The sequence below is a fragment of the Lucilia sericata genome, unplaced genomic scaffold (assembly GCF_015586225.1).
Source record: "Lucilia sericata isolate MDLA Ls3-8-SP2 unplaced genomic scaffold, ASM1558622v1 Contig001061F_arrow, whole genome shotgun sequence".
Lineage (NCBI taxonomy): Eukaryota > Metazoa > Arthropoda > Insecta > Diptera > Calliphoridae > Lucilia > Lucilia sericata.
The window spans coordinates 151-23,787 of record NW_023995038.1 but is presented as its reverse complement, the minus strand read 5'-3'; the positions used below and the strand labels follow the sequence as shown (position 1 = coordinate 23,787).

Sequence of the window (23,637 nt, the reverse complement as noted above, 5' to 3'; positions counted from 1 at the left end):
CATGTCAATTTTTTTAAAGAGTTTGTTGTTTTGAAGAAAACATATAATTGCTAGCGCAATCTTAACTATAGCAACTAACATTCGAATTTATACTGCTTATGTATGTGCGTATACTTACAACATAAACAGTCAGACTATTCAATAGTTAATATCATAAGGACATTTATGTGCTGCGACCTGAATAGCTTAAAACAAAGTGGTGAATATTTCAATAAAAAAATTAGCTGAAGTATCAGTTGTGTCCAAAGATTTGAACATATATGTATATATTGTTAGTAATCACTGTAAATATTATTTACGACGTGCACAACAATTTCATTGACACATACATATGTATGTACAGTGTCTCTCATAAGTATTCGAATTTAATGTATTATGAAAACAGACATCATTTTATAATAGATTTTGTGGGAAAAATAAATAAATAAATTTATTATGTTGTCCAGACAGTCCTTAAATTCTATACCACATTTTAAAAATTAAAAAAAAAAAATATTTACATAAACTAATTTAACTTTTTTTTTAAAAAGTGCAAAAAATAGCTTCACAAAAGTATTCGAATTTTTTGTATAAATCATATTTAGATTAGCATTATGAAGTAAAAATAAATAATTAAAATGAAATTAATGTTTTGTATAGTAGCCTTTGTTTTTAAAAACAACTTCCAAGCGTCGTGGGACCGTTTCTACCAATTTATGGAATAGTTCTGGCGTTATTATGTCCCATTCTTCATGCAAAGCAACCGTATGGTGGTTTTAGAGGATAATGAGTGATTTAAAAGTTGTTCTTGTAAATATAACCACAAATTTTCAATGGAGTTTAAGTCCAGACATTAACTCCATTGAAAATTTGGTGAAAGAAGATACTTAGTGTTGTTAATGATCAACATTTTCACGTACCAGGTCGTGTATTTTGGATCGTTTTTCTGTTGAAAAATAAATTGAATGGGTTGTAGCCCCATTTTGGTGGTACTAGCATGCAAATTCTGCTCTAAAATTGACAAGTGGACCTTCTAGTCTATAATTACAATAATAAATTTTAGCAGTCCAACACCGTGGACGGACACATAACCCCAAAATATGGCAGAGCAACTTGGGTCCTTTACAATTGATTTTAAGTTAGATAATTCCAAGGCATCTCCAAGCTTTCGCCATATCATTTGACGACCATCAGAGCCAAAAATATTATATTTGTTCTAATCGTAGAAGATAACCTCCTTCCAGAATCCAATATTCTTACTTATGAGTCTATTTGCGGAGTCAAGACACTTAACATCGATTAACTTCGATATGAGCGGTTTCCACCTTGGTACTTGACCATGCGAATTATTGCTCCCTAGTACTTTGCGCACAATTTCGACACTAATTTTTATTCACAGGACTGTCATGAGTTCGTTGTTAATTTTTGGAGCTGATAGATGAAGGTTCTTTCGGTATTTCATCAGTATTTCTCTGTCGTCCTGTATTGACAGCAGTTTTGGACGACTTGATAATGGTAAATACTCGATGGAATTCTTTGTTCCATGCGTGAAATGACAATATATATTGTCGATGGGAATCTATCAACCATTTCCTATATATATTTAATTGATCGGCCTTGTTTATACAGATATAAATTAATTTTTTAATTTGAATTGATCAACTCTTTTTCTTTGAACATTTTAAGCGCTTACACAGGAAGGATTTACAACATAATTATGCAAATTTCCAAAAAATATAATGTTAAATATTCCATATAACCACTACCTGCATAATGGGTTAATTAATGGACAATAAAACACGTGTTCAAGGATTCTAATAAAGTTCTTAGAAAAAATTCGAATATTTTTGCGCAGTACCTGAAATGACCCTTTTTGGGTTTCTTCCATTTTCTTGGAAACCATTAATGATTTTTTATTAGTTTTTTCTTGTATTTTGTAAAAATAATATAAATTAATAAAATTTCATTAAAAAATTTTAAATACTATTATTATTTTTAAAGTAGCATCATACAATAACACAGTAATTCATAAAAAATAATAAATTCGAATATTTATGTGAGACACTGTATGTATTTTTACACATTTATGCAGCCAATAATTGCTATAAATCAGCGTTTTTTCTAGAAGATAACAATGTACAATTTAGTTACTAAAGTATAACTTAGTTACTTACTTTCACTATTTTCTATTTTAGATATTTTATACCAAAAATTTGCCATCTGTGGCACGAAGGATTCATATACATATTTTAATATAATAATAATCTTAAAGTAATGAACGATTACGCTATTCCAGAAGGAAATTTAACATTGTCATATAATGAAAGTAAAGCTGGAGAAAAAGTTAAAGGAACAATCGACGTCGTTGACAGAGCAAGTTTTTTGACACTTAGACAAATGAAATCATCCACAACACTTCTATGTGAACTAACTCGGCTTAAAACCCAGCAAAAATATATTGAATGTACCGAAGTAAAAGTAAATATAACGGACAATATAGCGAGTTCATCAACAACTCTATTAAATCAACATGATTCGACAGCCAATGAAATCCAGCAATTGCGAATACAACTGGCGGGGGAATTAAATGCGTATCTTCAACAATCTCGTGCAACTGCTAATGGCATATATTTAAAAATAAAGAATATTAATGAAAATATGCAACCGGAAATCTTATCCAAATTTTCTGTAGCGGATTTACGGAACCAAATTTCTTGTATAAATTCAGACATCGAAACTTTAAAATTAAAAAATTTTAACGAATTGTCACTTTTACAAAAAATTTGTGAACATTAATTGTCAGATTAAAATAAAATATTCATTAATACATATGTATGTATGAATGTACATAGCGTTAACAATTCCAATATTTTTATTTTTAATAAGAGGAGCATAAAAATATTGTACATAATATGTATGTATATGGTCATTTCCGACAGTCGAACACACAGAAGTCTATAATGTGGCAACGCATTATAGGCTTTTCTCAAAATAGTTCAAATAGTGTTTTTTTTTTTTATTTAACAAGTTGCACACTGTAGTTTGTAACGCGTCTGCCGCGAAAAGTTCAGCAACTTTCAACATTTGACGCGTCGGCAGCTGATCAGGGTTGTATTTTGTTTTGTGTAGAATAAGAATAAATTAAAATTAAATAAATTTCACTAACAATGAAAGAAAAGATTAAAAAATAAACAAAATCTTAAAATTTGGTTTTTTAAAACAGTAATAGTCTTAAAAAACATTAAGAGAAAGATCAAAATGACCCGTAGTGTATAATTTGCAACTTGTAAAGCGCGAAAAGTTTGAAAATCGTAAATCGTGGTGCCGCCTCAACTCGTGTTGTGTACTTCCAACTTTAGAGCAATAGGGTTTACTCCAGGTTTTAATTAGCCCTTTAGTTGGTGTTAAATATCAAAACACGAACAATACTTTTCGTCTAACTACCACTAATTCTACAAACGATTTTACTTTTAGGTAATTTTTGTGTATTAAAAGAAAATAAAAAATCTTACATTATTAAATGCAGTTTTCGGTTGATGATTTTGTTATTTTGTTTTCCAAATCATGAAAATTCATGGTCGGATTTATTGTTCATATATATAAATTTTTTCAATACCATTTTCCATTCCACAATTTCATACATGCATTGATAGACCATATGTGTTGGTGGACCATATCTTAATTTTTCAACATTACTACAGGGTTTGGAATTTTACTACATTATAGATTATTTTGCACTCTAAAATTTAGTATTCCCCTTTAATATTAAAAACAATACGTTTTCAAAATGATATATGATATACATAGTTTTAAAATAAGGATAATGATATTAAAAAATGTCCTTGAGTCCCTGGAATCTTCCATTTTCTTTTTTCCTTCACCAAATATAGACTATCGACGTTTAGCTTTACCTTTAATAGTTTCCCCTAAAATGGTAAAATCTGACACTGTGCGGGGTTTTAAGGGTAATTGACTACAATTTGTTTGTTTATATTTTAAGTTTTCTTAGCAACTCCTAAGACTTAACTTGGCACGAATCGAGTATTCACAACGCCAAATCTAATTTTTCCAGTACGGCTGGGTAGAATACAAATTTGAGTTTTATTTGGTTCTCCACCATAATCAAAATTAAAAACTTAGGTTAAGTTAACCCGATTGCATATGGTGAACATGCACTTCAAAAAAAAACCCTAATGCGGTTTGAAACGTAAAACTCTCGAAGGTAAAGCAGAAAGATGGCCTGATTCCCTTAAACTTCAAAGTTTCGTGCGAAATGCTGTCAAACTACATATAAAATATTTGGTACGTACTCTGTTCTTGTTGTGAAAAGCATTGTGAAAAGCAACCAAAGTATCTTCAGAAAGTAGCGACATCTTTTGTTGTACAACAACATCTACAAAAACCACATGCATTTTGTTTTTTAAATTAGTTACGATTGTGCCAAACTCACAAGGTTTTTGTTTATAAAATTGAACAATAATTTCTTTCAACAGAGTGAAGAAAAGATAAATAAAACAAGTAAAAAAGTATAGTCGGGCGTGACCGACCATATGATAATCTACACCATTGAAGTGTATATCTAAAATGTGTATTAATTTTAATAGTAAAGCATTTACGTTTAATTTTTCCTTAATTTCGATATATTTTTGATGAAAAAATGATTTTCCTAACTGAATTGATCCTAACAAAATTTGGTGGAGGGATTCTTGTTGACATTAAAGTTAATTATGCCGAATTTCATTGAAATACACGTGTTTATGAGTGAATTAACGATGTTCAAGCATTTTTAGAGGGGAACTTTGCAAGGGGGCTAGGGTTAAATAAAGGCCGCTCATTGCGAAATTTTGCAGTATTATTTATGCTTGTATAAAACGTAGTTGTGCCTATTTTTGTAGGGATATTAGTATAGTTGGCATAATAATGAGCTCCAATTCCAATTTAGGGGGTCCGGTTATATGGGGGCTAGTTCAAAAGTAATGCGCGTACCAAATTTCATCCAATTATCTTCAAAATTGCGACCTGTAATTTGCTTACAAGGTTTACATGGACAGACGGACGGACATGGCTTAATCGACTCAGAAATGATTCTGAGCCGATTGGTATACTTAGAGGTAGGTATAGGACCATTAATTCCATGCGTTACAAACATCAGCACTTTTAAATTTAAGAAATTAGGGATATAATTATTTTACTTACATTGAAAAGTAATGAGTTAAAAAGCTAATAAAACCTCTTTTCACTACTTCTTCATTAGCATTTCAAGCCTTCTTTTTTGTAAAACACAATTATTAAGTAGCAATCAAATAAAATGTGCAAACAAAGTAACAAAGCCGAAAATAAAGTACTTCGATATCAGATTATAAGAAAGTCATTACCAGAGTACTTCTAAGTAATGCATACGATAGGTAGTAGTCATTGAAAAGTAAGTAGTTATAGAAGTACAACCCACTACCAAGTTTTTGATGGGTTATATAATTTATAGCACTTATAAATCACTTTAAAACAACTTTTAATTCACTTTTTAACTTTTCACAAATTTTTACAAATAGCAAAACAGAATTTAAAAATGACGACATAAACAATGTTGACAATTTTCAAAATAATCTTTGCCGACTTGGTATTAATACCTAGTTTAAAAAATAGCTGTTCTAGTGATGCTACTTTATTAATATACTTTGCTGGCAACCTCGTTTTACTACTTACGAAATAACAAAAAACCCCTTTTACATTATACCACAAGTAATATGATCTGTCAAACATGAGAGAGAATACGACTGAACAATTTTACAGTCGTATGGCTCTCTTTATTTTTTGAAATGATTGAAAAAACAAGAAATTGATTGACAAATGTTTTTTAAACAGGAAATTATCTGATATCATGGTTGCCAATTGTCGCTTTGACTTTACGGCTGGGTAATTTTTTGACATTTTCTCTCTTAAATTTGCCAGCACGTTTGGTATTAGGTTAGACTGATATCATGATCACCGAATCCGTGGTGAAACTCAAAATGCAACGAGGCGAGTGAAATACTGAGATTGTCCGTTACTAAATATTCAGTTGATCCATCTCGCGAAAACTTTTTTATTTGTCTAATACTAGAAAATTTTACAAGTATACATTCCGGTCTGAGAAAATAAAAGGTTGGCGAGATTTTTATGCTACCCTAAATGGTCTTATCTCTGTAGTGGACCTGTGAAGAAAGGTGCGATTCTTTAAGGGTAATTATAACGACACAACGTCTGGTTTTAGGTACTATATCCAACAACTTTGTGAAAATCTTTCAGGGCTGATGGGTCCCATTCCATTTACCCAACCTGCGCCATTTTCTCATGACCATTTTCCTTTACTGAGTTGAATAGGACGATATCTGCGTTAAGGGACACTGCGCCAGGTTTAAATGGTATTCGTAATTCACACATTCGGCTATTTAATACAGCTAATATACTTAGTATTTTAAGTGAATTCAATGCTATTATTACATTGGAGACGTTCCATTTTAGGACTATTCCTCTTGGGAAGAAGGGTGACAATCTCAACAAGGCGTGTTCGTATCGTTCGATTGCTCTGGCTACAGTACTGCTCAAATTATTTGAACGAATACTTTGCACTAGTCTGTAATGATTCCTAGAGCCTTTGTTAAAGGTGAATCAGTGGTGGCTGTTTTTGTCGACGAACTCCACTCATACCTAACGTGACCAGATGGTTTTTGAACAAAAGCGGGATCCGAGTGATTAAAAAGCGGGATTTTGAAAATGGCCATTCATTAAATCGGGATTTAATAAAATTTAATATCAAAACAAGTAAAAGTGTTATATTCGAATAAGTCGAAACTTAAATTCCCACAATCTGGGTGGTACCTGTTATGCAAAAAACTGGATTTTTTTATTAAGAAGCGGGATTGAAATCTAAGTCGGGATCAACCTTTAAAAAGCGGTCAGGTTACTCATTTAAAAAAACATATAACTTCAATTCGAAAAAAATCAAAGAAAAAACATAAAACTTTAATTTCAAATTGGATTTTGTTTATATTTTTATTTTTTTCTTTGTTGAAATAAAAATAAAAATCTGATAAAACGAAAAAATGTAATCGTTTTCAAATTTAAAAAAAAAAATAAAAGTCTAATAGTGTAAAGCCCGCATACACAGCACTTCTTTCACACGAAATTAAAACAAATAGTTCATTTGTTTTCCAAAAATTATTATTTGTCGAGCCGAAAAAATTACAAAATCACAGAAAAGTTTCTTTTATTAAAATTTGTTATTGAATTTTTATTTCATTTTCAGCTTTCAAAAAACATGTGGTTTTTGTTAACGCGTTTAAAGTAATGATGCATACTTTCAAGCAATAAAACTTTCCAAAATCGCGAGATAGACTACATTTGTTGCACATACAATTTTTCGCATGAAAAAAACATAATTTTTCGCAAATATGAACAGAGTATGTAATAAATTTAAATATGACTTTTAAACTTACCTTAGTTTTGGTTATGATATTTGATGCTAATTTGACAACTGCAAAGTTACCTTTGCCAATAGTTTTCTCTAAATCGTAGCATCCCACTCGTAGAAGTTTATCTACTGAAACTTTGCTAGTAGATGGAACTTTATAGTTTTGCTTTAACGTAGATGATGCCATTTTTATAATAGATGAATTGAAGCGGTACCATTAAGTGCAGTCAAATAGTATTCGTTGTAGATTAGATGGAATGTTATGGACGTGTATTAGGTTTTTTGCTTATTAAAATACTCTGGTTACTTAGAGGTGTAAACACTAAAAGTAAATGCAAAAATAAAAAATAACAATTATTTATTAGAATACAACTTCTTGTTTCTAACTCAAAAATAAATTTATTTCAATATTTGCAAAAAAAAAAAATACAACAAAAAATTCCATTTTTGAAAAATAGGGGAAAATTAAAAGCCAAATATTGAAAAAATTGTATTCTTGAGTTAAAAAATATATTTTTTTTTTTTTGATAAAACTCCCACTCACATCCCATTATGGGACTATGAAGCCCTTCAAGGAAATTGTATAAGCTTTCTTTTAAGCAAAAAAAAAAAACATTTTAAAAAAAAATTAAAAAAATTTGTAATTAAATTTTTTTTTTTTTTTTTTTTTTTTTGAAAGAATGAAGAAATAGCTATCTGAACTCCTTTGGAAAACTTTTGCTAGGACCAGTAGGTGAAAAGTTACACTCATTTAAATAAAACCCTGTATGACCAAAATGTCCAACTTTGACCCGCTCTAAGTCCGACAGTTCTTCACCCATAGAGCTGAATATGTCTAACCTACTATCCAATAGTACTAACCTTAGTACAAATTTCGTCAAAATCGATTTTTTGAGTTGGGTTACTTGACATGAAATTCCCCATATATACAATGCATCTACAGGATAAACGATAACAGGAGGTGGAGTTAACGGGGCTTACACAAATTTGGCGCGTAGTACTAAAGTAAAATTTTTATTAAAAATTAACATTTTGTTGTGCAAACATTTTAGCATTTCATTAAAAGACCGCAACATAATACTTATTATGAAATTTGGAGATGGAAATTTCTGTAACGATTCTTAGAGTAGGGGTATTACGATGGGAACAATGCTACCTATTAATTCGGCTGTGCTCGTCGTTGGGGGGTGTGCTGTGTTCCCAAATAAACATACAAGAAAACGTTTAGAATCAGCTACAGGGGATTTTACTTTAGGTAGCTATAACCACAAAGCAAACCATATAGAATAGAAAGAAGGAAAGGAAACGGTTGACAATACTGGTATAGCTTAAGGTGGAATTCGCAATAACTGTTCTATACCCATCAGAAGGCGTACGGAAAATGTATAAAATCAAAGGTAAGACAAATGTTGAAATCTCGACTGATATTATGAAGCCATTTTATTGGAATATTTTTAATGATTGGGGTCAAAACATTGAAAATACTGTGATGCAACTAGATAATGGCCCCAAATATAGGGCTTCCCAGCAAAAAAAGTGTGGAAAAAGATGTAGTATTTTCATCACAACTAGTAACCCGAAGTGCTTCAAATTCAGGTGAAAAACCTATGAATTTTACATTAGCGTGTCATTGGAGGGATGTTGTTCGTTTTTGGCAACTTTGAACTACATCTAATCTATTTTAAGAAGCAGTAAAAATCCGATATTTGGATGTCAAAAATAAAACACATTCTCTTAATGACACGCTTATGTAAATTTCACTACTCTTTCACCAAATCTTGATGTACTTCAAATAGGTTATTTGTATTGACTTTTCCACATCTCTTTCCTCACTTTTAACTGGGGTTTCATTTGTAAGGAAATATTGGGTTTATTTTAAGATGTAGTTTGTAAAGTATGACATCAATTATTTTTTGCTGGGTTAAATCTCTAGTTAAAATTTCATTGCTACGTTGGCCCCTACAGTCGCCAGAGTTAAACCCTATTGAGAATTTATGGTAAAATAGGGTTTACAATTACGAACACCGATGTAAAAACACAACATACCTCCGGGAGAGCTGCCATGAAGTATGGACGTTCATAACGCAAGAAGTGTGTTGCAAACTGATTGAGATTGCTTTCAGAGTTGAAACTACCGTTGACCCAAAGAGAAGATATTATTTTTTGAGGGGGTCCTATGGGGTCCGATTGAAATAATGGACCGGTTTCAACCATTTTCAATAGGCTTCTTCCTTGAATCAAGAGAAGAGTATGTAATCTAGGTGCTGTAGGGTATAACGATATATCAAAGTTTAAAATAAAATGAAAAAGTAGTGTAGATATAATATGTAATGAAACTTTCTAATGGATACGGATGGAAAATTAATAGTGTGATATTTATTTTTTTATTTTTACAACGATTCGATTTTTTATTTTTGTGTAAACCCACAAAAAAATTAAAACTGAAACAAAGTACAATTTAATCAGAAAATTTAAGCTTTTTCTTTATATTGAAGCTTTACTTGATTTTAAATGTGATAGTGTAGAAACAAAAAATATTAATATATAATATAATATTTGAATCCGAATTGATAAGTATATTCCAATAAATCCTTTCTAATGTGATTATTGGGATTATTATTTTACGAAAAAAAAACCGTCAAAAACCTATTAGTCATACATTTACCCACCAAATTCTGTGAAGATATCTTTATTTGTTTAGAAATTATCATTTGATCATATAAAGTACAAGTTTTACGAACAGAATTAGTTATGTGCATAGCTGTAAAATTTCGATTACAATTAATATTCAATTAAAATATTTATCAAAAATAATCGTAATGATTATTTAATTCTCTGGTATAAAATGTCTGATTATTAATTGATTACGACTGAAATTAATCTAAAAATAATCAGGGATTAATTTAAATTAATAAAAATTATCAGAAATAATCAAATAATTAATTTGATTATTTTCAAGGATTAATTTTGATTATTTTTAATATATTTAGTATAATTTCCTACCTTTTTACATTAAGTGTAATGGAAAACTATTTTTCAAGTTATGACACTATTCAATTATATGACTGTTTTATTGAAAACAACAAATTTATCAAGTTTATTTCGATTGAAAATCTTGATCTCAGTGCAACATGTTAGAAAAAAATTAATGCAATCTTTTCGAAATGGGTCTCAAAAAATCAGAAATTTTTAGCTGTTTACGGGAAAAATAATAAATTTTTTCTTAGTTTTTTTTTTGAGGAAATTATACTAAATATATGGAAAATAATCAAAATTAATCTTTGAAAATAATCAACTAATTTTTTTATTAATTTTGATTATTTTCATTAATTTCAATTAATCCCTGATTATTTTTAATCGTAATCAATAATTAATTAAAAAATTGAAAATAATCGTTAATTAATCATTAATTTTACTTTTTTAATAAAACTAATCTAATTAATAATCATTACGATTATTAATCATTATTTTATAGCTATGGTTATGTGTAATAAAAGTTTCAAATTTCAAAAGTTTTTATTCCTAAATACTTGAAACAAAATCAGTTCGCACGAAACATATAACTTCAAATGTAAATCGCGAAATTACAAAATTTGCTCTCCTGTAAACCTGACAAAATTGTTTAAAAGTTATTTAAAAATAGTAAAATATCATTAAACATTCAAAGCCATTTTTTTCGAAACAACTTTTCTCGTTTATGCTAGTCTTATAGAGCGATACATTATGACTCCTTATAGATAGCGGAGTCGATTTGGCGATGTCCGCCTGTCTGTAGAAATATACATATATTTTTTTAATTTCGAGTTTTGATAATTTATAAAAGTTGGTTTTATTAATTATATTAATTAATAATTATATGAAAATATTTTTTAGGGGCAGTCAAGTTATGTGGTAATAAATGTAATTAACACATAAAATACATTTTTTTAGATCGAACGACGTATCATGATACTGCAATTGTTTTTTTGTCAATCTTATGTTAAGATTCTTATATGTATAATGTAAAATTGATAGTAAAAAAAATAAAATTTTAAAATGGAAATTTTAAAAATTAAATTAAATCCCAAAACAACAAAAAAATTATATATCTTGTAAAAAAATGGAAAAAGTAGTAGTGAAGGGAAAATAAAATGTAGGTGTAGGGAAAAAAAGGATTTTTCTGATAAGCCTAGGGTTTTCTGAAAAATAGCTCTTGGCATCATTGATCACAATATATGCTACACGTCCAATATTATCACGTAATCCGTTATAAATATACAATATGAAATTTTGGATTTCAGAAAAATGGGATTTTCTGTGATATGGAACACGATCCATCAATATTACATGCTACACGTACAATACAATACTATACAGCAATTACCACGATATATGTATATTAAACGTGTGGCATTGCCTTTACAAACGCATGATAAAAATGTATCTAACATAGGAAGAGGGTTAAGTTTACTTAACATATTACAATGAATGACAATACAATACGTACCAACTTTATTAGACCATTCTTAAAGTTTAATCTCCAGATATGTTATATATGTATATGACCTTTTCGAAGACATACGTTATGAATTTACACTATTAAAATATAAATATATTCACCATACTATCCACAACTATCCACTATCGAATAGACTGTCGGAAATATTATCGTTCACCGTAATATTTGCAATAGTGATCTTCGTACAAGTCTTGTAAACGTTGTGCCGGAATAAGTTGAGTATTGACGTCAAAAATATTTTTAATATTATGACCAACTTGCATGGCCATAGTTCTTCAATTCAGAGCAGGCCGCCTTTAAATTTTATTCTATTTGCGATTTTGATGAGTCTAAAAAAATAAAAACAAAAATAAACGATATTTAACATGTAATATTGTCGCATAATAAATTAATAAAAAAAGATTGCAGTACAGTTTATTTTGTTTTTACCTCGAAAATCTCAATTGTTTGCATTTTATCTAAATAAAAAAGAAATATTAAACAGACTAACAGAATTTTAAAAAAGTCGAAACCCAGATTCCCTTTTTGGAAACCTTTGAGACGTTATAACAGCGCACGTTGGGTTGAAATGAGACAAAAGTGTTGCAAAAAGTTGAACAAAATTGGTGGAAGTAATAGTAAATTTTTTATTGCAATAATTTTCTTAAATGAATACATTGAAGATTACAGATTTCATTTATAAAACATTTCCCGTGTTTTATATTTAATAACATTTAAAATTGCTCAATTTTTTGGAGTCCAGGGACTAGAATACACTTTTCTAAAGGAGCTTTTGTTAAATTTTTTGGATTTTACTAATTCACACATTTTATTTGTATTTTGAACAGCAGAAGTAAAATTAATTGGAATAACCATACGAAATTGTGTAATAAAATTTTGTTTTTTAAGATTAAATTCCAATTGGAATAATGGAAGAATACCTTAAATTTGGGGCTAAAATTTTTACGGAAGTGTAGAAATGAGATCTACAAAAAATCGGTAAAAAAAAGAATTGTAAAAGTTATTACAAATTCCTCCGATCATTTAGCACCGTTAATGACATCGAAAAAATGGAAATTAAACCTTAAACGTACATATATTTTTTTATTATATATGTATATAAAATGTCCGTAATATATGAACTAAATATTCGATGCCATTTTGCGAGAAAATGGTGGGTGAATATTTTTCGATTTTGAAAAATATTTTTTGTTACTAAATAGTTGTATTTATTTCCGTAAGATGATTTTAATCCTGCGTAATATGTTTAGGATGTCCATATGTCCTTATATCGCATAGATCAACGATTCATAAATGGGTCGCAAAGACGAACGAAAAATACAAAGAATAAACAATACCTGCGGGGAAGGGATCACCATGGACTAGTTTTGTGTCAGTTCCTTTAAACCAATTAGAAAAAGGTCTAGTTTTCACTAAAGGCGTGCACAAGACAGCAATAAAACAACAATTTGTTAAAAATGTCGTGTGCTTATGATGGCGCAAACGATATTTTTAACAAATTGTTGTGTTATCATTGCAGTTCTTTAGTTTTAACCTATCACACTCCTGTACTTTTTTTAATAATATTATTTTCACATATCATAGGACAGGTACTTTTGGATCAATTGATACAAATTTCGCAGGTATATTCTGATTTTATTAATGATATTGTTTTTGACTATACCCAATAAACATTGATTCAAACCTGTGAACATTTTTTTCTACAGACAAAAGGGAGCGAAAAAACGCTAAATATAGGAGAAATAATCGCAAATATAATTGAGGAATATGATAAAATGAATGTCTTGTTTTCAGGTGATGTAAAAAATATATGAAGTTTGCAATATGCAGGAAAATACGAATAAAGAATACTTGAAATACGTTTGAAATTTTTTTCAGTTTCAAGCTTATCTCTAGCCTTATTTGAAATACATTTGAAAACATGTAAGAAAATATAGTCAAGCGTGACCGACCATATGATACCCTACACCAGTTATGAATATTAAATGTGATTTATTTTTCATAATAAAGCATTTATCTTCAATATTACCTTGTTCCGATACATTTAAGCAATTTATGAATGAAAATCTAATTTTCTGAAAGAGGCTTTATATGGGCAAATATGGACCAAGCCCGATTAAGTTTTGTGAATGTATTTATATTTATATAATATTTATTTGTGCCGAATTTCATCGCGATATTTGTGTTTATAAGTTAATTTTGGGCATTCAAGTAATTTTTTGAAGGGGACTTTGTATGGGAGCTAGGGTCAAATGAGGCCCGATCTTAATGAAATTTGGCAAGGTCATCAAGACTTGCATAAAACTTAGTTGTGCCGCTTTTTATCGATATACAGGTATATTTAACATAATTATGACCTCAGAAGCCTTTTTCGGGGTGTTATGTTGTATGGGGGCTAGGTGAAATAATGGACCGATTTTAACTATTTTCAATAGGCTTCGTCTTTGGGCCAAAAAAAGCGTATGTGCCAAATTTCATCCATATACAGGTATATTTAACATAATTATGACCTCAGAAGCCCTTTTCGGGGTGTTATGTTGTATGGGGGCTAGGTGAAATAATGGACCGATTTTAACTATTTTCAATAGGCTTAATCCTTGGGCCAAAAAAAGCGTGTGTGCCAAATTTCATCCAATTATCTTGAAAATAATCTTACTCAGAAAACGAAACGAAGCCTATTGGTATATTCACTAAAGTGGTGTAGGGTATAAATAGGTTTGATTTCTAACTGCCTTTTTGTTTGAGATGGCACGAATTTTCCATTTGAAAACAAAAATTTTCAAATTTGTTCTTAAAGGCTATGTATGATACATATTTAAATATGTTTTCAAATATATGTATATTTACTAGGGTGATCGACTCGATTTTTCAACCGGTTTTAAAACCGGTTTTTTCTGCTTTACCAGTGTCGGTTTTTTCTTAATGTTGATTTTTCGAATATCGAATAACCCGGTTTTTTCACTTTTTAAAAACCGGTTTCGAATACTTTTATTTGCTTTGTATTCAAAGATTATTTAAATGAAATTTTTAAGTAAATAATACAGCCCGTCTAAATTTTAAAAATATTCGAGTCGAGGAACTAGCGTATATTTTTCTACAGCTCCTTTGGTTAAACTTCTTTGATTTTCCTAATTAATTAAAAAAATTTATTTGTAAAATTGATAAATGTTTGATAAAATTTTATCAATCTTAAGATTATATTCCAATTACAATAATTAATTTACGGCTGAAATTTTATGGAAGTGTTGGAATACCTATGCAAATTTCCTAAACAGGGCTTTTAAAATAAGCTAGAATTACATAGTACCTTATGTTTAACAGATGTGTCCCACTTTTTTCCTATTTTTTTTATATTAAAGAAATAATGTAAATCAGAAGACTAGATCTAAAGTTATAATCTTTTAAACTGTTAAAAATCATTTCGGGGCATGTTTTGTTAATCAAATTTAAACATAAACATTAAGTTTTTTAAATTAAAATATATTTTTTTTATTTATAATGAAAAACCGGTTAACCGGTTTTTTCTGAATTTGGAAAATATCAACCGGTTTTTTTTAAATGTCAACTATTCGAACTATTCGAAAACCGGTTTTTGGAAAATGTCGAATAATCGATCACCCTAATATTTACATCATTTCAAAGGTTTTTCATATTGGGTATTTTATCTTAAATACCAGTATCGCCAGATGTGGGGATTGTCTCCAAATTGGGGATTTAAAGTTTTACTTGGGGAGAGATTTGGGGATTTTTGTAAAATTTTGGTATTTTCAATCATTTTTGCATGGCTACCATATGATACCCAATACCAATTACGAATATCAAATAATATTTTCAATAATAAAGCTTTATGTTGCATTTTACATTGGTTACAAGTAAGCCATAAAATTTGGTGATTGGATTTATATGAGAGATAACTATTATATAAGGCCCGATTATTATGAAATTCAGCAAGGTAATTAAGTTGTTCGACTTTTTGATGAGATACAAGTATATTTACATGAACACAACGATGGACATAGCGTAATTGAATCAGAAATTGACTGCGAACCGACTGGTATACTTAAGGACAAATACATATTTTTGGGATTACAAACATCAGCACATAGTGAGATTTTTAGATAGATTTTCGAAGGGGACTTTGTATGGGGGCTAGGGTCAAATGAGGCCTGATCATTGCGAAAATCGCCAGTGTTATTTATAATTATATCAAACTTAATATTGCAAATTTTTCGAAAGATAGTAGTATCGGTAGGTCCGGTTGTATGGAGGCTATGGTAGAAATTGATCCGATCCTTATAAAATTTATTGTCGGGATTTATGTTTATAACTTATGCCAAATTTAATCGATACTAGTGTTTATAAGTGAATTGTGGACATTCAATTCATATTCTGAAGCGGACTTTGTATGGGTGCTAGGGTCAAATGAGGCCCGATAATTACTAAAATTGATAGTGTTATTAAGATTATATCAAACTTAGTTATGCCAATATTTGTATATTTGACGTAGTTATAAGTTAAAGGGCTCAAATTGGAAGTACGGTTATATGGGAGCTAGGGCAAAACTTGGTCCGATCCTTATAGAATTTATTGTCGGGATTTATGTTTATATAAAACTTATTCGTGCAAAATTTCATCGTGATACTTGTGTTTATAAGTGAATTGTGGACATTCCAGTCATTTTCTGAAGAGGACTTTGTGTTTATAACTTTTGAAAATCGCCAGTGTTATTTATAATTATACCAAACTTAATATTGCAAATTTTTCGAAAGATAGTAGTATCGGTAGGTCCGGTTGTATGGAGGCTATGGTAGAAATTGATCCGATCCTTATACAATTTATTGTCGGGATTTATGTTTATAACTTATGCCAAATTTAATCGATACTAGTGTTTATAAGTGAATTGTGGACATTCAATTCATATTCTGAAGCGAACATTGTATGGGTGCTAGGGTCAAATGAGGCCCGATAATTACTAAAATTGAAAGTGTTATTAAGATTATATCAAACTTAGTTATGCCAATATTTGTATATTTGACGTAGTTATGAGCTAAAAGGCTCAAATTGGAAGTACGGTTATATGGGAGCTAGGGCAAAACTTGGTCCGATCCTTATAGAATTTATTGTCGGGATTTATGTTTATATAAAACTTATTCGTGCAAAATTTCATCGTGATACTTGTGTTTATAAGTGAATTGTGGACAATCAAGTCATTTTCTGAAGGGGACTTAGTATGGGGCCTTCAAATAATGCCAGATTTTTACGAAAATCGAATTCATCTAGAGTGCGCACAAGGTTTACATGAATGATTCTGAGCCGATTGGTGTACTAGGGCCAATATTACCATAATACCCTCCCCACAATAGTGGTGTAGGTTATAAATATATTTGATTTCCGAAGATTATCCTCTTTCATTTAATACCCATATTCACTGAAACTATTCAATAAATATATTTTAATAAATTTGTATGTCCTTAAAACTTTAAAGTCTTTTAAAAAGAAACAAGAAAAGATCTGAAAATTATAAACTGAAATCGCAGTTTCACTTTAAATGACCTCTAGTATCATATGTATATGGTCTCGTTCAATTCCAATTAAAAAATAATAAATAAATTGTATCACGGTGTAACCATAAAATTTTATAATAAAATCGGATAAGTAGTTTAGAAAATATGCGATATTAAAAAATATAAATTTTAGACTTCGATAAAACGTAACGAATTTGAGAATTTTGGATTACTTTCTTTGCATAACGTATGTTCAAAATTGCATTTTTTGTTCGAAATTTTTAAAATTTTTTTATTTAAAAATTATGAATTACGAATGAAAAATATGTCCCATATTGTTAGAAATTAAAACAATAAAGATACACCTACAGAATTCGTAGATTTTCGTAAATATTTACATGTACTTTAAAAACACTTCCGTTTTTTGTCACGTATGATATGGTCATCATTGCCCATATGAAAAGTGAACTGAATATACATATGTATATTCATATTTTATTATTTATTTTTTTTATTAAAAATTAATCTATTACACCGTGCAACAGTCATTTTCGCAAATGAAAAAATCTATGTGTACAGGAACTGTGGACCATTAGTATTAACCCTGTGGACGTAGTTTTTCATAATCAGCTCTTACGCCCCTGTAAAAAAGTTTAAAGGACATACGATTTCAAAAGATGGAAGTCTAAATTTATATAAAAAGTTGGTATTAATATCAAATGAAGCTGAGAACCTCTTCTTCAAAATAATATTATTTATTTCAATTCATCAGGATTAAAAAAGAAATGGAAGCTTAAAGAAAAATATTAGCATCATACAACACATATAAATATTTAGGGTTTATTCATAAACTTTTATCAAAGGTTTATAAATCAAATTTTCATATAAAATTTCCTCGATAAACCTTCGATAAATGTTAATGAATAAGGCAGTTAAAATATTCGATTTAAATTGTAAGCCATTTAAACTTTGAAGTCCTTCTATAAGGACATAAGAGCTGATTATAAAAATCGGAGTATGCAGAATGGCTATAAATGTATGCTAGTTTCACATGCATATCAACTTCTCTATTTATGAACGCTTTTTTTCAAAATTGTTACAGGGTGTTATTTGTTTTGTGATACTTCTTTAATAACTTTTACTAAAATATTTATTTTTTTCCAAATCTTAACATTCGCTAACGTGAACAAACTCTAAAACGTAAACTGCGATGGTAAAAATTTGTTCACGTTTTTCGAGTACACTGTATTATACTAAAATTCCATTCCATTCCGATTTTTTTAATTTTTTTTTTTTTCTTTTCGGTAAAATTAATTTTATTTTTAAGGTTTCTAGCTGTTATAGATTACCAGATATACGAATTTTAGTAAAATTATAAAAATGTTAGATAAGAAGGTGCCATGCCCCCTAATGCTGGATTGCCGTTTTTTTAAACATTCATATTGAACCTGAAGACATTCGTACGAGATGTGAGCAGTCTAACAGTTCTGGTGTTCTAGATATGCAGATTTTAGTATTTACCTTATATGGGAGGACTATACTATCTATACTATCACTTTTGCGAGAAGCCTATGTGTCCAAAATATACATATTTAAACTAAAGTTACATGTACAGAAATACAGCTTTTAGTATTTATTTTATATGGGAAGTGCCACACCCACTATTGCTAGTTCCCCATTTTTGTCCAAAATATTTATATGAAATTTAATGTTACATGTACATAATTTGGGAAATTTTGCTGTTACATTGACAGTAAAGCTACTAAAAGCCTATCGATTTATTTTTCATTTGTATCTAAAATTAACGGATAACGTGAAACCTTGCCGAAAATTGGTAAAATGTTTTTAAATTAACTAAATATGTGAATATTTTTAGCCTATTTAAGGCTAAAAAAACAGAAACAGAAAAATGCTAGAGAAATCCATAATCTAAAACATCTTTTATAAATCTAAACAAGTAAGAAATTATAGTCGGGCGAGGCCGACCATATAATACCCTACACCTTTGACAAAAATATAATGTGATTTAGTTGCCATAATAAAGCATTTAAGTTGAATTGTACCTTGCCTTAGATATACATACTTAAGCCGTTTATTGTTGAATAAAATTGTGGATATTTAAGTGAAATTTTTATGGGGGCTTTTCATAGGGACTAGGGTCATATGAGAACCTATTATTATGGAATTCGTGGGGGTCATCAAGTCTTGTATACAACTTGGTTATTGCAGCTTTTTGTCGAGATATGAGTATATTAAACATAATTATGAACTTAAAAGCCCTATTCGGCGGGTTCAGTTGTATGGGGGCTAGGTGAAATAATGGACCGATGTAAGCCATTTTTAACAGGCTTCATCTACGGTACCATAAAAGATCATGTGCCAAATTTCATTGAATTATCTCCAAAATTGCGACCTGTAGTTTGATTACAAGTTTTAAAAGCCCTATTCGAGGGGTTCAGTTGTATGGGGGCTAGGTGAAATAATGGACCGATGTAAACTATTTTCAACAGGCTTCATCTACGGTACCATAAAAGATCATGTGCCAAATTTCATTGAATTATCTCCAAAATTGCGACCTGTAGTTTGATTACAAATTTTAAAAACCCTATTCGAGGGGTTCAGTTGTATGGGAGCAAGGTGAAATAATGGACCGATGTTAACCATTTTCAATAGGCTTCGTCCCTAGGACAATAGAAGATCATGTACCAAATTTCATTGAATTATCTTCAAAATTGCGACCTGTAGTTTGATTACAAGGTTTACATGGACGGACGGACGGACGGACAGACGGACGGACGGACGGACGGACGGACGGACGGACAGACTGACGGACATAGCTAAATCGACTCAGAAAATGATTCTGAGCCGATTGGTATACTTTAAGGTGGGTATAGGACCAATATTATTGTGCGTTACAAACATCAGCACAAACCCAATATACCCTCCCCACTAAAGTGGTGTAGGGTATAAACATAAACTATAAATTTAAAAAAATATACTTCTTTTATTTTAGGGCAAAAACATCCAGGGCCAAAATATATGCTTTATTGATAGGGTTATATTCTAGAATTAATAATTATGAATTTTTAAGGACAATACTTTTAACATGAACCGAACACATAAAATCCAAAGAATGAGATCCTGGCTGCTGTTCAACGTTCACACTTCATGGAAACATAGCCTTAAGAGCGGGTTTTGTGTCGGCAATTAAATGTCAATTAATAATCAGATTAATTAATATAAAAATAAATTCAATCTAATGGTAATCCCATTTTAATATTTTGAGTAAAAATTTAAACTTCGCAGTTTTGCCATAAAAAACAACAGAAAACGTCCGTTCCCACGATAATTTGATCTTCGCTCCGAAACGACCCGAGTCATACTCGGCCACAGATTGTCAACCCAGTGACAGCTGTATCAATCGAAAGTTTTTTCTACAGGAAAGAACTATCGGCCACAGTCGAACTGTTACAACAACAACAGAAAACGTCACTGTTTGCTATCAAAACAATGCATGTTTTATAAAAAGAAGACAATTGTATTGTAATATGGAAATTAAGAAAAACTTAAGATTAGCTTGACAGGATGATGTATCTACATCAAATCCGAAAAATACACCTATCCACTTTCAGGCCTGTTGTGCCTTAAAAAACCTTATATACATAGATTTCAATAAATCTATTATCACCCGATGTTCAGAAACTCAGTTTCCTAGACATAATTCCTAAGAATTTTCTAATCAGTGTTCCTGTTATATCCTTATATCCTCCTTAGATATTTGGATCTAATTTCGGCGAAAGCATAACAATTGCAAAGTGCTCCAGATTTTCACTGTACTCTCTACATGCTCTACATTCGTCTGAATCCGCACGTCTAATTTTGTATAGCTAAGCCCGTAATCCCGTGTGTCCACTAAGAATTCTTACCATCATACTAATCTCAGAATTTCTCATTTTGAGCAATCACCTCTGTGATTCTAACCATCGTTTGATTACTCCAAGAGGCTTTATGGGTTTCGGGAAAACTCGGATCGCTCTGGAGTGAAAAAACAATTGTCGAGGGAACAATATAACTCAATAATCAGTGGTTCTGTTTGCACTCGTTCTAGAACTAGGTATGCAGTTGTTTTAGAACAAATTCTAATTTTTTAGTGTTTATTTGATATCTGTTGGTAAAATGAAGCATGCTATGGAGCATACAAATTATTTAATAGACTATGCCCAATTGTTTCAAAAATGTATAGACAAAAAAATATAATTCTTGGTGAACAAGGATGGAGAACAGACCATAATAAAACGATATTTTCCTATTTCATGCTAATATTAAAAATAGGTAAGTACAACTTGAAAGCAATATATTTAATTTTTATACCGGTTTTAATCTAAATTCATTTGTTTTTATTTTTACTCAAAAAGACGCAGAAAGAATTAAAGAAGAACAAGTAAAATAACCGATAAACCAACCTTCGGTATTATATTGTGTGATTATTTGCTTTTTTCATTCTCTTTCATTAAAATGTGTACATACACACATGTACAAATACTGTATCTATGTGTGTATGAACTACATAAATATGTATATATACATGTGTGTATTAAATGTGTATATAATGATTCTTTAAACAATAATTTTAAAATATATACCTTTTAATAATAACTATTCAACAATAATAGATAAAATTAATTTTTTATTGTTATTTTTAAGAAAATATTAATAATTAATTGAAACTTTTTTAATTTTTTTCATTCTTGTTACTTCACACGCTCACACACTCATTCACAGTTGGATTAAAATTTTCCATATTTTATTATTTGCTTTTTATTCTGATTAGCATTTGTTACGTTTTGTAATAAATATTATATTTTTCTTGGCGTAAATATTTTCTCTTATTTTTCGAACTTTTATATCACATTTTTTAACCACTTCACTACAGAATAAAAATATGTAACGTCAGACAAATTAACAAGTGATTTTTACTTTCAATTAAAAAGTTTCGCCGTAAAACGAAAAAATCCCATCAATTTATGTGAAATTATGTGAGACGAATGAATCCATCTAGTAAGCAGTCTATATAATTGATTGATAAAATAAACCTTAGTTGGGCACAGTGACGGCAGTGGCGAAGTTCTTTTTTTTTTTTTGTACAATTTAAAAATGTACCAAAATATTTTCAATTTAGTACCTAACATAAAATACATACATAGATCTATATATTTTTTTAGAACTGAATTACCTATAAAGAATGCGCCGTTCTAAATCGTCTTTCATTTATTCTTATCTATTTTCAAAAATATCTACTATTTTAGATGTGAGAGGCATTTTTTGATTTAAAAATTAAAACTAAAATTAACTTTACTAATATTAGATAGGTAAAATTTTATTTAAATTTAGTTTAAAATTCACGGATTCGAAAGCGATCACAATTTCTAATAATTTATATAATATATAATATAATAAATATAAATAAATCATTTAAAGATTCGAGCGAATCTACTTATAAGAACTGTAGGTACTTGAATTTAAATAATTCGGTACAAGAAGGTTGTGTCTTATATCCCATCACTGTTTTTTTATCGAAATTTTCATTCAAAGCGAGAGAGAGCAAAATAAGAAAGAAACCATAAAAAGAAATATAAAATATACTGTATTATTCATACCACACTAAGTGGATGGTGGCAATAATTACAAAAACAACCAGCATTTTGTTTTTATAAAAGTGTATAATGCTGTCAAAATCGTTTCGTAGTTTTTGTTGTCTTTGGATTTGTTATATTTTATAGAAAGAACAAACTGTAAAATTGACAGTTGTAATCCCCAAGGAAAGTACAAATAATAATCAGCTGTGCTATTATCCATAGAGTTGTTGATAATGCAGCGTTATATTATTAAAGTAGTAAGATTGTAAATACAGTAAAAAGTGGTACTAACAACGCCGTTGGACCAGTAAATTAGTTCTTTATAAAAGAGGTGAAATTTAGGAAGAAAAACTTTATAGGTACAATGTATTCCTTTATAGACTAATCTCCGTATTAAAGATAACAATTTTTTAATATTAACATTGATCTGTATTATTTTAGTTTGAAAATATTTGAGATGAAAACAAAATTTATATATTTACTTTATATTTTATAAAATAAATTTACAAAATGAAAAAACAAAATTTATTGTTAAAAAGTAGTGTGCGTATTAAAGCTATTTTTTACAAA

The 23,637-nt window shown here is 29.6% G+C and overlaps 1 protein-coding gene across 4 annotated transcripts in view; it reads right to left on the bottom strand.

Moving 5' to 3' along the window:
- LOC119609790 overlaps positions 1–22,515 on the bottom strand; it is a 62,761-nt gene extending 40,246 nt beyond the window's left edge. For 2 of the 4 annotated variants that reach the window (XM_037964723.1, XM_037964726.1), the window contains exons 1-3: positions 22,075–22,515; positions 11,916–12,256; positions 7,455–7,751 (exon numbers count right to left, since the gene is read on the bottom strand). In XM_037964723.1, the coding sequence (XP_037820651.1) occupies positions 7,455–7,616 (162 nt within the window). In that variant the 5' untranslated portion in view covers positions 7,617–7,751; positions 11,916–12,256; positions 22,075–22,515. Of the gene's footprint in view, positions 1–7,454; positions 7,752–9,475; positions 9,496–11,915; positions 12,257–22,074 lie in introns of those variants that run through there. The other 2 variants (XM_037964724.1, XM_037964725.1) reach the window with 2 other exon arrangements.
- Positions 22,516–23,637: the final 1,122 nt, after the last annotated feature.